Here is a 13,010-nt window from a genome sequence, read left to right as displayed (position 1 = left end):
CATGGAACTGTATTACTGTATTCACTGTATCTGGGTTTAAACTGTTGTTTATAACATACCGGGGTGAGCCTCACCTTTCATTTCAAAATGTCTCAAAATTATGTACTGCTCTTCCAAAATGCTGTACTACTGCAATTATAGTTTGGGTTGCTTGGGACTGTTATGAAGGGAAGATTTTCTTATTTTCACATTTGTTTCTTGCCATGCATAATAAGCCTAATTTTTATGCATCAAGATTTACAGGAAAAGCTGCAAATCTTTTGTTTCACACTGGATAATAGTTCCCGCCTGTCCAACCTGAGAGTGACATAGTAGGTGATAACATAGAAATTATAGGAATCATTAAAGATTGGATTAATCTCTGTAACTTTCAGTAAAGCCTATAAAAAAATAATAGTGTATTGTACCACAATGTTCTTATTAAAAATGATAAATGATCCCCATTTTTTGGCTAATACTAATTTCAAAATTTCATTCTTCTATTCAGCTTTATGGTTACCATAATCTAGATGTTTTAATAGCTTTTCCCATAATAGCTACAGAGACCTTTTTAGGTGGCAGCCCTGACTTTATGGAAGAGACTTTAAAAAAAAAAAAGAATCAAGAAAAGAGTTTCTTGTACTAAAAGGCAAAGACAAGGCAAAGACAAAATAGTATGCGTGTGACAAGACAAAAGACCAGAGAACATTATTTTGGTAAACCATATTGTCTAATTATAATAATTACTCATAGCAGAATTTCTGTTCAGCTTTCAGTAACCTTTTTTCACCACTTGCTATCATTTAGAGAAAGTTTAAAATCTACAGTGTCTTTAGCTTTGTTTCTTGTCTTGAGCAGAGAGTATTCTCGGGGCAGCACAGGAGAGACTCACGCTTTAACAGAGTTTATCATCGAATGCTTTAGAAAAATGACGAGATCTGAATGTGATCAGGAAAAGCGGACCCAGGAGGGCTGTGTGCCTTGCCGAGGGGGAAAAAAAAAAAAAACACAAAAAAACCCAAAACAAACAAAAAAAAACCGGACAAAAACCATGCAGCAAGGCAGAGTGATGCAACTTCCACTCCTTTGCGTCTCCCATTTTCCCCAGGGTGAGTGAAGGCGCTGGGTTCTGCAGCCCAGAACTGCAGCCCCCTCCGCCCCTGCAGTGTGGCACAGGGCTACCGGGTTTCTCTGCTGGTGCCCTAGCAAGCGGCTCAGAATATTTCATCTTGGCGGTGGGGGGAAAGAGTTTGTCTACAGTCTGATAATAAAATTGAAAAGGCGTATCTTAAACGTCCTAAATCTATATTCAAGTGGCTTGAATAATTTATTTCCTTTTTAATTGCTGAAGTTGATGGCAACTGCTGGCTGCTCTAAATTTTGTTAAACCATGATATTTAGCCATGCAATAGTGGCAGAGGACTTGGGTTCTATTTTTAAATATTGATTGATATTTGTATGGGATACAGGGTGTGTTTGTGGTTAATACACTTGGTCCTGAAACACAGAGGTAGCCTGAGCATCAGGGTTCGCTGTACTGCATGGAATGAGCAACTGGTGTGAGATAGTTTCTGAAAAGGATAAAAGGAATGAAGAAAAAGGCTTCTGGCTTCTTTTTTGGTGTTGCTGCCACACACGTTTAAGTAAACCAACTCTGGAAATAGCAACTTGAATAAAAGGCTGTCGGTGGAGCTTTGAATCAAGACTGTTCCTGCGTGGTGGTTGCACAGATGAATGTTGGAGCCGTATAGCCTGCCTGCCCGCCCCGTACTGCGTATCATGTTCTCCTGCCGATCACTAGCCCAGAGACATAAATATTAATGGTAAGTGTACTGTGTTATTTCTGTGTGATTGAGCTTCTCCTGAAAACCTCTACTACAGTGGCAGAGGAGGTTAATGGTCTGCCGGTGTGCAGTGGGCTTTCCTTCCTGCCACGTGTCTGATCTGGGAGTTATTCGCGGCTCTGCGTGTTTGTGCCCATTGCTTCCACCATCCATCTTGGCCAAAGTCAAATCAAGCTTCTGCTAACATGCCTGTTACTTCCACTGCTCTTCACAAGCCCAAATTTTCCATGGGCTCCTTTGCAGTAGGTGAGTGATGTTAACTAATTTAGGACACTCTTCCCCATCTCTGTTGTCTTTGCTCTGGACCAGTAGAGCAAATACCTAGCAACTTGTGACCCCGTGGACAGAAACCTGCATTCTCTTGGCCAAAATAAATCCACTTTCCTCCTCCTAGCATGTGCCCGTGGTGGTAGTGTGGGTATTCCAGGTATCCAAGTGTGTGTGATCCGTTGGCATAGATTTGTGTAGATGAAGAAGGCTCTTGATGTAGTCAGTAGCGCAAGAAAAGTTTTGGGGTTGAATGTCTTCCATCTGGTGATGGATTGAGCCAGGGTACGTAGACCATCGGTACCAAAAACGTCCAAGTGACTTCTCCATCCTCCTGTCCTTGCTGATGATAATCATTACAGAAGTGAAGATTTGCCACCCAAAAATCTTCATCTCATTCTGGTCTGTCATGGAAATCCAGGCCATCAGGGCAGTGAAGAAAAGTACGGTATCAAAGTACGACATAGGTCTTTGCGGCGGATAACCAGGCAGGTGCTCTGCTGCTGTCAGTGGGATTGCAGCTAGTGGAGTTTCTGCTTGTCTTTAAAAACAGCAAATATGGGTCAGAAATCTTCAGATAATATTCTGAAGGTGAATACTTGAATGTCCTTTAAAGGGGAGATTAAAAGCGTTGTAAATTAGGCAAAGTTACATGAAAAGGGCCCAGAATTAGAAAGGGGAAGTTTGTAGTGAATTCCTTGAGGATGTAGAGCCTAATGTGTAATTAGAGAACCACAACTTGCCTGTTACTGCTCGTTCTTTGTACTGAAAGACTCCGTGTCTCTAGCTTTGGTAAATGTTTCAATCACGCGCAGTCACCAGGAGCCATCTCGGGCTGTATTTTAAGTGTCTGTTTACACAGTTGTTACAAATTGCCTATGGGATGTGAACTGTCTATCACTTCCAGAGCAATTAGTATGTGAAACCTTATCAAAAGAAATCCGTCAAGTTTGAAAAGACATAAATATTGCACTAGGATCTCTAAGGAAATCAAAGTGAGTTTGATACAGTATTTATTTACATGTTGCTACACAAGCAAATGCACTTACAGATGCTGCAGTCTGCGTTATTCCCTGTGCTTTATATTCCATTAGTCCCATGTTATTTGAGAGAGAGAGAGTCTTATCCAGTTGTTTTAAATATTATATAGCGATAATGGACTGCTCCTAATATCTAATATATCTAATTCTGTGTAATTCAGGCAGTTGTATTTTTCTGGACAATGATTTGTTGTAATGAAAGGAAGGCAGAGGTGTAACATCAGACCTTCATTATGTTCCTCAGTTTTATGTAGTGAAATTAATAGAGTTTGAAGATGGCTTTTGGGGAGATTTTGGTGTTTTGCACTCTAGAAATAGGTCTCCCTTAGTTCCCCCTGCGTTGGGTTCCTCTGTGTGGAGGAATCCCAGATCATCACCATTTGGTGCTGTCTTTGATCAGACCTCTTTACTACCACACAACTTTACATTTGCCTTCTGCTCTCCTGTGACCTGCTTACCCAGGGTTTCCAACCTGGCACTCAGCTCAAATGACACAAATATTCAAGACTTTTAACTAAGGCAGAGGGTAGGAAAAGCTGCTACAACGATTAGAAGATTGGAAAGCCTGTCTTGAAAATGAAGGCAGAAGGGCTCTTGATGGCTCTCACCAGTGAAGAGGCAAGAACTCTTTAAGCTAAAGGCATCATTAGTACAGAAGCACATAGCTATAGACTAGTAATGAAAATATTTAACCTGGAAATTAGAGGGTTCTTAGCAATTAAAGTAATACCAGCTTACAACAGAAAAGCGGGAGCCAAAAACCTTGCTGCTTCTAGGGTATATTTATGCATGGGACTACGTAACCTGGGGAAGGATAGGATGGGACAGGGATTGTTGATCCAGAAAGACCCTCCCAGTCCTGTGTTTTTCTGAGGAACATGGTCAATTCACCATTCCACAGTCAATGCAAAATGTTGCCGTATTGCAGAGCTTGGGGAGCTTTGGTGGAACCCTGCTGCGTGAAGATTCACTCAAATTTAAATGCTTCTGTGTATTCCAGGGCAGTGATGTTTATTTACCTATTGCTGGATGCTTCTGGAGGAACAAGATAATTGTTCACCAAGAGTAAATTAAAAAAAAACTTAACTACTTGCAGAAAATAATAAGCCAGCTGAGAAGTGGTACCTTGTTTGCTCTGAGTATCCTCTTGACATCAGCATGAGGTTACTTATAATTAGATGCACATGTGTAAATATGATGATTAGATATTCCCACATAAACGTAATTATCATATCTTCCTAAAAGTCTAAGCAGGCATTTTATAATCCTGTTGTTAAAAATAAATAAATAAAAGCCAACAATCTGCATTCAGCCTCTTATATATGTAAACAGTGGAACATGAGGGCAGAATATATTTTCCAAAGTACCTAATGGTAGTTGAGGTCAATTGCAGTTATGACTCATTAGAGTATTAAACTAAGAATACGCTTTTTAGTATAATTAGTATTCCCTTAGAAAACTACAGCAATCTTGTATTCACTTTAATTCCTCAAACATTTTCAGGGTGTTTGGGCATTAGTCTTAGGCAAATATAATAGGGTTATGTTGCATTAACCTCATTTACAAACTCTGCAACCACTTGCGGCATCTCTCTCACTTATTTTTTTATTGCTCAAATAACTTCCAAAGATGCCTTATAAAACATGGAGTACTGTCTAATTAGTCATATAGAAGATTACAGCTGCTTAATTTAGTGTTCAGTGTTTTGCTGATTCAGAAATTCCAAAGGAATAAAACATACAGTGTGTGATAACACAGCTCGGCAGATCCTCCTGCAAACTGTCTATTTAAAGGAAAAAAAAAAATAAGAAAGACAAAGGAAAAGTCATGAGTCAGGCTGAAGTGTTCATGACAAAAAGGTGAGATTCTTGTAAAATGCATTATATTCTGGATTGGAAGAACTTGAAGGATCCACAAGAATATTAGATCTGTGTGCAGGCTCAGAAGTGTCACAGTGGGAAGTCATATTTGTAGCCATAAAGATGAGAACTCGCAAAATGTTAGCCTTTTTATCATTTCATGGGCTGTGATACATCCAATTTCCCTAACCAAAGGGGACAGGGAGAAAATAGTTTTCGGGGCTCCAGCTCTGACTTGGGATGGAGCCCAGCATCACGCTGTGGCCCGTGAGGGTGTGCATCCTGTCACTAACGCTGGTGGTACCTTGTGCTTCCAGAGCTCACCTACGCGTGGATCTTCAACGAATACCCGACCTTCGTACACCAGGACAATCGCCGCTTCGTTTCTCAAGAGACTGGGAATTTGTACATCGCAAAGGTAGAAGCTTCAGACGTGGGCAACTACACGTGCGTGGTGACGAACACGGTGACCAACAGCAGGGTCCTGGGTCCCCCCACCCCGCTCATCCTCAGGAACGACGGTAGGACTTAGAGGAGGGGAATTGGGGGCTGGGGTTGGAGAGTTTGTTTTGTTTTCCTTGACTGGCTGTCACCCAGAAGTTAAGAAATGGCCTGAAGTATTTATATCAGAGTAAAGGGAGCGATTTTCCCCTTCAAAGAGATTCAGTGAGGCTGGAGACCTCTGCTGTGGTTCAAAGTCATAGACAGTGGTGGGATTTATGATGCTGTGGCCAAGGTTACTCTTCCCACCACTGGAACATCAGGCAATAATTATAAAAGAAAAACCTGGTGATACTTGGCCAAAGACAGGAAATAAAATAGATTTCAGAGTTTGGATATACTAGTTCTGCTCATTTTATGCAGCTCAAAAGTGAACAAAAGCACTTTGTTGTTTCGATAACTATTAGCTCGGGTTGTATTTCCCAGCAGAATTAGTGCTATTTTTAGTAGTCTGTGGAATAATACAAAAAAGCGAGAAGAAACCAAAAGAGGATTTCTAAATTTATACAGACAATTGATTTGTATCATCGTCATTTTTAAGTAGATAAGAAAAATAAATTTGCATGTTAATTTGCAATTAGAATTAATTAAAATTTGTCTGTTTAAAGGATAACAGTTAGGCTGTTTGTTCCAGAAATAGAAATGCATTGTTAGAAACTTCTTCTAGAAGAAGATCCGTTGTCACCCAGTGGTATTTGACAAAATTTCCTTGCTTGTAAAATACGGGCTTGTTGCTGCCAGCCTCCTGCCCGTAGCTGTCCCCTTCACATTAACGTGGTTCCTGCAGACGGGGAGTTTGGAAACATTGTCGGTAACAAGAAAGCGCCGTGGTTAGGCTGAGAGGGGTGAAGACAGCTGCTTTTCCAGGTCTGTGCCAGATCTGTTCTCCATTACAGGGCAGGCTGCATTTCTATAAACACAGTGGCACTAAATCTGTCCCTCTGAGTCCAGACTAAGTCGTCTAATGTATGAAAAAGAGGAATATTTAAATTTGTCTCATACTAACATTTTCAGTGTTGAAAAAGAAATATTTTTAAGTATTACATTAACAGGACTTTTATGCAAACCTCACCTAGCCGAAAGTGCTTCCATTTATCACAATCAAGCTCGATGTCTGCTTCTGTTCTGAGATGGGGCTGATGCTGGGATGATTGCTAGGCAGCCTGATTGTAAAGTGCCTCACCAAGGGCTTTACCCCAGTGCATCACTCCTCTGTGCACTCCGCTTTATTTACAGGGACCGATTGCCTTCCTGAGGTAATTCACAAGAATGTTCTCCAATTCCTTTGAAGTGCACTCTGCTGTTTATTAAAGATATGAAACTTTAATTGAACCTCTGAGGGGCTGGGGAATACATTCCTGAGTTAAACTAGAAAGGTGCTGTTGTATCTGTAGAGCCAAAGATGGCTTTACTGAAAGCCAAACATGGGCTAAATATGTATTTTAAAATAGTCTGCACTAGTATTACAGGCAAGCTTCATTTTAAAAATCAGGTCTCAATTTTTCATTGCACATAGAGTATCTCTACAAAATCTGATATAAAACACTATCACACTTGAAAAGAGAAATTATGTATGTTGCTTCAGAAGTGTGAACAACAGAAGAGAGTAAAATGTGAGGCACATTGTATTTCCACTGGCAAATGCGTCTTGCTTATCTTTTGTATCCATAACTGACATGTCCAGAGTATCTTAATATATATGACATGCTTTTTTTCCTTACAACACTTTATCATTAAATTAGTAGGCTTGGAGGCTAGCTCATCAACAATTAATGTTTCAGTTCCATTTAATTTCAATTAGTGAGTTAAGTGGAAAAAAATTCATAATGTACCTCTCCCAACTGATTTACATGTACTGAGCTGCTCCTCTGGCTGCTGCCTGGGCGGGCAGCAAGGTGCCATGTCTGCAGGGGCTCTGGTGCAGCTCGGGAGAAGGGCTGGGGGGTCCCCTGCCCCCCCGGCAGCTCCTGAGTTATGGAGGAGTTGATGCTGCTCTGAGGCCCCTCAGCCCTGGGCTGGAGGGCTGGTGTTCCAGCTGGGACAGTCTGACCTTCTCCAATGCACCCTTCATAAAATTGTCTGTTGCTAGAAGTTTCTAAGCTATTGCCTGGGTGGCTTCGTATTGAAATACTTTCCGTGAATTCCCCCCAAAATCCAGGTACTTTACAACCATCTCCTTGTGAAATTCTGTTTTTCTCAAACATCAGTTATGTTTAAATGCAAAACATTTTTGCTGTCATGCAAAATTAATTATGGGTCCCTGTAGTTGATACATAGCCCCGTTACTTTGAAAGAAATAAATGGTGGAAGAAGACACTATACAAGAGGAATACTGGTCATGTAGAACTAAGAATAGCGCCTGTATTTGGTTTTTTAATTATTTCACACTGAGTTGAAGAGAGAAAAAGAGAAGAATCTTTCCTTTTATGCTGATGATAATCTCTCACTCAAAAACTTTTAAAAATTCCCAATTCTGGAGCTGTAGGAAGAAAACAGAGTTCAGATGCTCACAGTTTGGCTGACCCTATGCTGTTCGATATCAAGAATTTCAACTGTTTTAACAGATAAGTGTATGAATTATGTGGTGGGTATTCTTACCACTGCCAATGCTCAGACTGCTCCTTGAACAGGTGAACAGTCCTCATTCACCCAGAGCAGCTCACTGCTGCAGGGCTGGGTCTGCAGGACGGCATATGCTGGGCTGAAATCTCGCCCGTGAGAACCCCAAGGTTTCTTTTCACATTTCTTCTCTGATTTATGGCATTAATTTTTCTAGACTCAGTTGTGAATCATTTAGGCTTTTTACGTTGAATACCTGCCATCTTTGTCATGGTTATTTTACTTGAATGTAATCATCCTGGAAAAAACAACTTTTCAGCATGTTTTTTTAAAGCGCTGCTTGCTTTACAATGCCAGGCTTTTGAGCTGTAATCTGTAAAAGGAAAAGATATGGGTGTAGGGGATGAAATCAGATCCTGTAGGCAGATTGCTTTCCCCACCTGTGCCTTTTGTCCTTCTCTTTTGCTTGTTTTCAGCTGCAAAGCTCCGGAATTACAGATCTCCTGATGTTGTTTGCAGCAGCTTTTTGTAACCACCGGTACATGCTCTTGTTGACAGAACTCTGGTTCCTTCCCTGTTGCTGTGCTGTGGAAGCAGAAGGTGCCTCTTACGCCATTAGTTATCCTCAGACAGCTTTTCCTCCTTGGAGAGATAAATATCATAGAGGGTTACGGGATGGTGGTAGGAACAGACCTTGCCGAGGCAGCTGTCACGGTCAGTGTGAGCTCAAATTCTCTGCTTCTATGGACAAAGGTTATCTGATGATGATAAATACAGTGTACAAAGTACAGCATGTGCTGGGAAAAGGACGTTTTTCCTCTGGCCCTCTTAATTCACTCCCACAAATGCATGCAGTCACCCCCTGTTTAAATACTTTTATGTAGCTGTATGGATTTGTGACGGTGAGGATGCTTACAGTGCAGGTGGATGAAAGATCTAAATACAGTATCATGTAAGTGTAGCAGTCCCTGAAATGGCACATTTACGGTTTGGGACCTGTTCTCCTGAAATGTGCACCTATATTCCAGCACAGGTCTTGAGGAATGACAAGCAGCTCTCCCTTTCACATCGTGTAAGTGCTAGTGTATAAAAGGAAAAAATAAAAGATATTATGGTTTTCTAGACTTCCCAAGGTATTGAGGTTGGGTTTTGGCTTGGGGTTCTGCAGGAATGCGAGTTAGTCCTGACCATACCAGTTGGCACCAGTTGTGGAGAAAGAGCTCTCTGAGCTATTTTCACAGTAGGAAATCAAATAAAGAGCTAAATGTATATGGCACCAAAGGCTGAGAATGATCCTAAAGCCTGAAGTAAGGCATCCGCTAGTATTGTAGCGCTTACTGCAGCTCAGACAGAAAAAGGGTTTATATTTGAATGGCTCTTTCCCAAACAAGCCTTCTGGCAGTTCACGGTGGGATATGGACTGGAAGAGAGGGAGGAAAGGGAACAAACCTGCAGCGCTGTCTCCTCCATTTAATAAACCAGTGTCCATCATCTGGCTGCCCCTGGCTGCTGTGTCCCTGTTAAGGCCACGGTTTCCGCACCGTGACCCTGGGAAGGGCCATGGATACCCGGGGATGCCGTCCCCACCGCCACAGCAGCATGTTTGGGACCCTCTGGGCCATCCCGACCCTGCAGCAAACACCAGCCAAAGCCTGTTAGAAACACCCAGGTGTTCACAGCCACTGCTCTTGCAGTATTTTACTTCTTCTCTTTAAAACGCACTTTGGATTTTTACATCAGAATTAAAACAGTAATATAGTAGGAAGGAACTGAAATAGTCCTGGAATAAAATTACCATCAGCGGCAGCTGTATGGGCCAATTAAACTTTAACATTTCACAGGTGTTGTCAGGAAATGCATATCATCTCCTCAGACAAATTAGCTAGCTTCTGAATTCATGGGACTTTCATCCAAAAGCAAGTTTTTTAAGCCTTGAAATTGGAAGAAAAATACGAAAGCCTCTGAAATGCAAACATGTAGAGCATCTGATGTGCCATGACACTGGAAACGTTCTCCAAGCTACAAACCTCGTGCCTATTTTACTCTTTTATTTTCTCCCCTGTCCTTTCCGCCTGCACAGCTAAGTCAGATGTTAAATCATCCAGGAACAGCGGGAAAAATAAGGACTGTCTGCATGGAAATGGTCTTGCATTCGGGATAGAGGTATCTTAACTGCACTGATGTTTCTCCTATAAAGCTGAGAAGGCAGGACTCAGAGCATACCCTATATATATGTGCGTCTGTGTAGGTAGGTTGTAATTGCATTGGGAGCCTTGTGATTTTTCCAGGTACGAGTCCTGATTTTTAAGTGGTTAGGACTGTAAGGGCAGCTGTTTTACCAGTGTTACTGCAAACTCTAAGAGGCAGTAGCGGTTGCCAGAGCCAATGTCCTACAGCCTACAGGTTGCCTTCCCATCCTGGTCTGGGGTTTTGTCACCCCTGGGATTAAGGCTCTCCAGTCACAGCCCAAGGCAAAGAAACGGGAACAATAAAAGGAGTAAGTGAAGAGAAGGCAAAAAAAGCCATTTTTCCTCCCTCCCATTCCTGTCTCCTGCTCTGTCAGTTGAATAATGTATTAATAATACATTCTGCCTTAATTTCCTAAATAGCCCGTTAGTGTCACACTATACTTTACAGCCTGCTTTGCCTAAGGGGACCGAGTTCCTGCCTCAGCAATGGAGGAGGTGCAGAAGAAGGAACCATTCTCATGGATTTTGCTTCTTGAGGACTACTGGTTTGTAGCTGGCCTGTCGGTGGGCAGGCAGCTCCTCGGGCCAGCTCCCTTTATCCCATGTTATTTGGCCGCCGCGTCATCTCCCACCCTCCAGCTGGCTGCCAGTGGAGCCTGCAGAGTCGTTTTGGTGGGGGCTGCATCCCCTCTGCTTGCCTTCCTGGGCTGGGGTGGGTGGCTGGTGGCACAGGCACTGAGGAGCTCTTCAGCCATCGCGAGGAGGGTGATGGAGACCATAATTTCTCCAGCATCTCAAAGCCAGCATCTTCCCAAGTGAGGCAGCTGCCTGAATCCAGTCAGGCTTTCGTGGGATGCGTAGCCTCAAAAGCACTTCCTCTGCCAAATTTGTGGTCTTCGTTGCAGAATGTGGAAATAGTCTTCTGGGAAAAGATCTGAGTAAGTTCTAATACCAGCAAAACAATGCTGCTGCTCCCAAATGTTCACAGCCAGCCTTGCCCTCGGACACCACTGGGCAGTAGCTGTTCTTGGCTCGGCTGAAGCTCACCCAGCAGACGTTTAGCACGGAGTCTGGAGAAATTCAGGCAAGATTGCGAGGATTTGGCAAGTCACAATCATTAGAAGAGAGGGGATCTTCCATGATGTTAACTGTAACAGACGCTTCCACCCCTTCAGGGCTGCAGTGTTAACATGCAGAGGGCTAATGAGCAGCGTGCCCCGTAATTCTTGTTTGTATAGTATGTAAATGCTGGAGCGCTGACACAGACTCACGGGTTTCCTGCTATATGTGCTGGCCAGGACATGACTATGGAGGGAGTATTCGTATTGTTAATAAATGCATTTAATTTTGATGACTGATGTTGTGCAGCAGCTACTCTTTATATAATGTGGCAGCAATGCTTATTTGCAATTAACGGGTTGGAAAAAAGATGATGTAACCTGCTATTGCACCAGAACAGGTAATATACAGGTCAGCAAGTAAAGGTAGGCTTGATGTAAGCCTCATAATGAGCATTTTCAGATTTAAAGCTGTTAACTGTGAAAAAGTAAAGAAAAAAAGGCTTTTCTTGCATCCTCTTTGCAAAACAGGGGCAGAGGAAGCAGCACTGCCATCATGGGCCACCATAAGCAGCCCTGAATTATCTGAATATCTCTGCAAACTCATGCTTTCTCATTTCGGTGTTACTCGTGCTATCTCATTTCTGTATTCGTGCATCCTGGTGGTATTCATCTGGTCTGATCCAGCACCGTTCCTGCCTCACAGCCTGCACGTTCCTCGCCTGCCCCGTGCTTGGCCAACATCCAGGAAGCACTGTGCAGTTAAAATTTAAACTGCAATCATCAATTAGCTGATAATCACTATTGGTGAAATTATATGTGCCGGTTTTAAGACAGTACAGTGACTAGAAATGTAGCCATTTATCATGAATATAATGGCCTTTTTATGTGCACAAATTTTTAAACACAATTTCATAAAGAGGCTGCCACGATACATGATTTACTGGGGCAGTAAAAATAAAGAAATTACCCAAAGAGTATATGATCTCTGCGCATCTAAATCCTTGAAGTTAATAGAAGCCTTGATTAGCTCCAGTGCTTTTAAAACTTTTTCTAATGGCTATTTGTTCCGCATTTCATTTTCTAGAAGGTGGTGAACCTCCCTTGTTATTGCTTTCCTTATTTCACAAGGTACCTGCAAAAATCCTGAATATTCAAAAGCAAAAAGCAACAGAGCCATAAAGAAATTTTAATCTTTGGCAGATGGTGTGGAGCGCTGGTTCAGATTTTCCTCTGGCAGTAAATGGGAGAAGAGCCCACACTACACGGCCGTTAGAAACAGGCCATGTTTAAAATGAATGGATTAATTGGGCAAGTAATGATGTATAGAACAGCTCTGTGCTAGCACGGGAACACTTGTGAATTTATTGCAAAAATTCAACGAAGCCTTAGCATCTATTTTATGTTCACAGGGGTGATGGGAGAGTATGAGCCGAAAATAGAAGTGCAGTTCCCAGAAACAGTTCCATCTGCAAAAGGAACAACAGTGAAACTGGAGTGCTTTGCCTTGGGGAAGTAAGTTTAGATCCTTTATTATTATTATTGCTTCAGCTTCTCACTTTCATAGTGCTGTATTGCAGAGTTTGCTGGATTTCCTCATCATTCACTTTCCTCAGCAGGAGTTACTTATTGCAAGCATTCATAGCAGACAAAGGACTTGGGGAGCAGGGGCTTTGCTCACCAAAAATACAAACTCCCAAGGAAGAGAGAAGAT

The 13,010-nt window shown here is 42.2% G+C and overlaps 1 protein-coding gene across 1 annotated transcript in view; it reads left to right on the top strand.

Annotated features, from left to right (window-relative positions):
- The window catches only part of LOC142042644 (contactin-4), a 307,150-nt gene that overhangs the window by 215,975 nt on the left and 78,165 nt on the right, over nucleotides 1–13,010 (top strand). The window contains exons 6-7 of the mRNA XM_075052777.1: nucleotides 5,307–5,510; nucleotides 12,709–12,811. Coding sequence (XP_074908878.1) covers nucleotides 5,307–5,510; nucleotides 12,709–12,811 — 307 coding nt within the window. The remainder of the gene's footprint in view (nucleotides 1–5,306; nucleotides 5,511–12,708; nucleotides 12,812–13,010) is intronic.

This window comes from Buteo buteo, chromosome 21 (assembly GCF_964188355.1).
Source record: "Buteo buteo chromosome 21, bButBut1.hap1.1, whole genome shotgun sequence".
NCBI lineage: Eukaryota > Metazoa > Chordata > Aves > Accipitriformes > Accipitridae > Buteo > Buteo buteo.
The sequence above is the reverse complement of the archived record's forward strand: the minus strand, read 5'-3'. Positions and strand labels throughout refer to the sequence as shown.